Source organism: Talpa europaea (genome assembly GCF_964194135.1).
Source record: "Talpa europaea genome assembly, chromosome: 8".
Taxonomy (NCBI): Eukaryota; Metazoa; Chordata; class Mammalia; order Eulipotyphla; family Talpidae; genus Talpa; species Talpa europaea.
The window spans coordinates 6,307,118-6,309,488 of record NC_140075.1 but is presented as its reverse complement, the minus strand read 5'-3'; the positions used below and the strand labels follow the sequence as shown (position 1 = coordinate 6,309,488).

General features: G+C 42.9%; 1 protein-coding gene across 1 annotated transcript; it reads right to left on the bottom strand.

The window, feature by feature from the left end:
* Nucleotides 1-258: 258 nt before the first annotated feature.
* LOC311176182 (olfactory receptor 2T27-like) lies at nt 259-1,160 on the bottom strand (the record flags this gene model as incomplete). The annotated part of the gene is given in 2 exon segments (XM_084241488.1): nt 259-359; nt 362-1,160. Coding segments are annotated over 2 exon segments (900 nt in total).
* Nucleotides 1,161-2,371: the final 1,211 nt, after the last annotated feature.

Genomic DNA, 2,371 nt, shown 5'->3' with positions numbered 1-2,371 from the left:
AAAGAAAAAATATATTGTAACTGCCAATGAGTAATGAAGATTCGAATATATGTCATCATTGACTACAGAAGGTATACATGATATGTTTTTTAAATATTACATTTCATTCAGTGCAAAATTATATGTTTTTGAACTCAATTTCTCAACATAATTGTTTTCCATACTAAATGTAAGTAAAAAATACATATTCTATTCACATTTACAACAAATGGCAATGCTATTATGGGTTTACAGTAGACACAAGCAAACTCCAATGCCTCACACTCTGAAAACCTTCCGAAAAGCTCTAGTGACGTCCTTGTTCCACAGGCTGTAGATGAGGGGGTAGAACACAGAGACCACTTCTTCCTGCTTGGGGAATGGTAGGACTTTGGCACAATATACTTGGCAGTGGCAGCCCCATAGAAGAGCAACATCACAGTCATGTGGGACGAGCAAGTAGACAATGTTTTCCTGAGTCCCTGGCCTGATCCCATGCCCAGAACAGTGGAGAGTATCCTTCCATAGGAGTCCACAATCGCAGAGATGGGAGGGATGTAAAAAATCACAGCAGTGACATAAACACCCTTTTCATATTGGGAAGTGTCAGCACAGGCCACCTTCAGGAGCGATGGCATCTCACAGAAGAAATGATGGATTTCCCTGGAGGCACAGTAGGGAAGTGACAAACTATAGGCCACTTGCATAAAGGCATTGATCAGAGGACCCAGCCAGGTCACAAGCACCAGGAGCACACAGACCTTGGGGCGCATGAGGATGGGATAGCGCAGAGGCTGGCAGATGGCCACATAGCGGTCATAAGCCATGACCACCAGCAGCAGACACTCTGAGCCAGCAAGGAGATAGAAGAGGAACATCTGGAAGCCACCCCCAACGAAGGAGATGCGGTGATCCCCGGACAGGAAGTCCACCGCCATTTTGGGTACTAATGCGGAGATACAGAGGACATCTAAGAGGGACAGTTGGCTGAGCAGAAAGTACATGGGGGTGTGGAGAAGAGGGTCAGCCCAGATGAGGATGATTATTATGGTGTTGCCAAACAGGGCCACCAGGAAATTGAGCAGGGTGAGTGTGAAAAGGACCCAAGGCACTTGGGTGCTTTGGAACAGATCCAGGAGGATGAAATCACTGCCTGATGTCTGGTTGCTCACCCATACCATGCTTGTGTTCCTAACTTGTAACTTTGGAGATTTCTTCAGAAGTACTCTGTTCACAGTCCATAGAAATTTTACCAAATTAAATAATGCCTAGCTTTCTGATATCTCATGTCCATTTATGTCCCTACTCTTCATAGTTTAGTAATAGATAGTTTAAGGACATTTTTCTTATGAAAAGTTTTCTAGAAATTGAAATTCTGAAGAAATTACAATCAAGCTGCCTCTACCCTAATTATACACTGAAATGCACAAGTCAATATTTGATTCAGTTCCTTACTCATCAGGGGGATAAAGCATGTGTGGAAAAAACAAAGAAAATTTCAAGGTCACAATAAAGATTTCATCAATTAAATCTTTTCACAATAATTTCCAATTAACTCCACAACTCCCATGTTGTAAAAAGGAAATCATTTTTCTCTGGGAATTCATTAAACATACATGTAATTAAACAGGACTTTTGCAAGAAGCTCCACAGTTATACTGAGTCTGTGGATCCAGTCAATCAAGCAAGCTGCCTGGGGAGGAGAGTATGGAGGACTCAAGCATGCAGACCTGGACACAATGAATCTGGAAAGGAAGAAGATACAAGGGCAGCAGTTGGCACAGAGCCCTGCCTGGAGGGAGCAGACACATGTTGAAATGCACTTCTGTGTGGGAAGCAAAGGGGACTCACTGCCCTGCAGATGGGGGAGCGGCAGCAAACTCAGGACTATAAGATCCCCAGGGATTTCCCATCTCCTCTTTTCTTTCCTTCTTGTTCTTCTTCCAACATGAACTTAAAGCAACATCTCCAGTGACAAGGGCAATAGAAAGCACACTTTTTGAGATTATTTTGGGCATCAGTTCCATGCTGAATGAAAAATGTTCATATTTTTACATTTATCTAAGCTACTTTTCTCTTGGATAGGATGCAAATGAAGAACTTTCATGAGCTAAAGTAATAATAAGACATAAAAATTCTTCATATTAAAATGTCATTGTATTAACTGATAGCAAGAGCAGCTATTAAGTAGAGTCAGTTCTGCTGACAACACTTGAATCCTGCTGCCAGGTGCCTGCCACTAACATCTCTGACACACAGCGACAAGGATCTGCCATCCTTGCCATCAGTCCTACAGAGAGATGATACGGAGTTCAGTGGGGCCTGGTGTGGGGCAAAGGTTGAATATGGGGGGATCCTTACATGAACGCACAACAGTCCCAGTGCTGAAGTT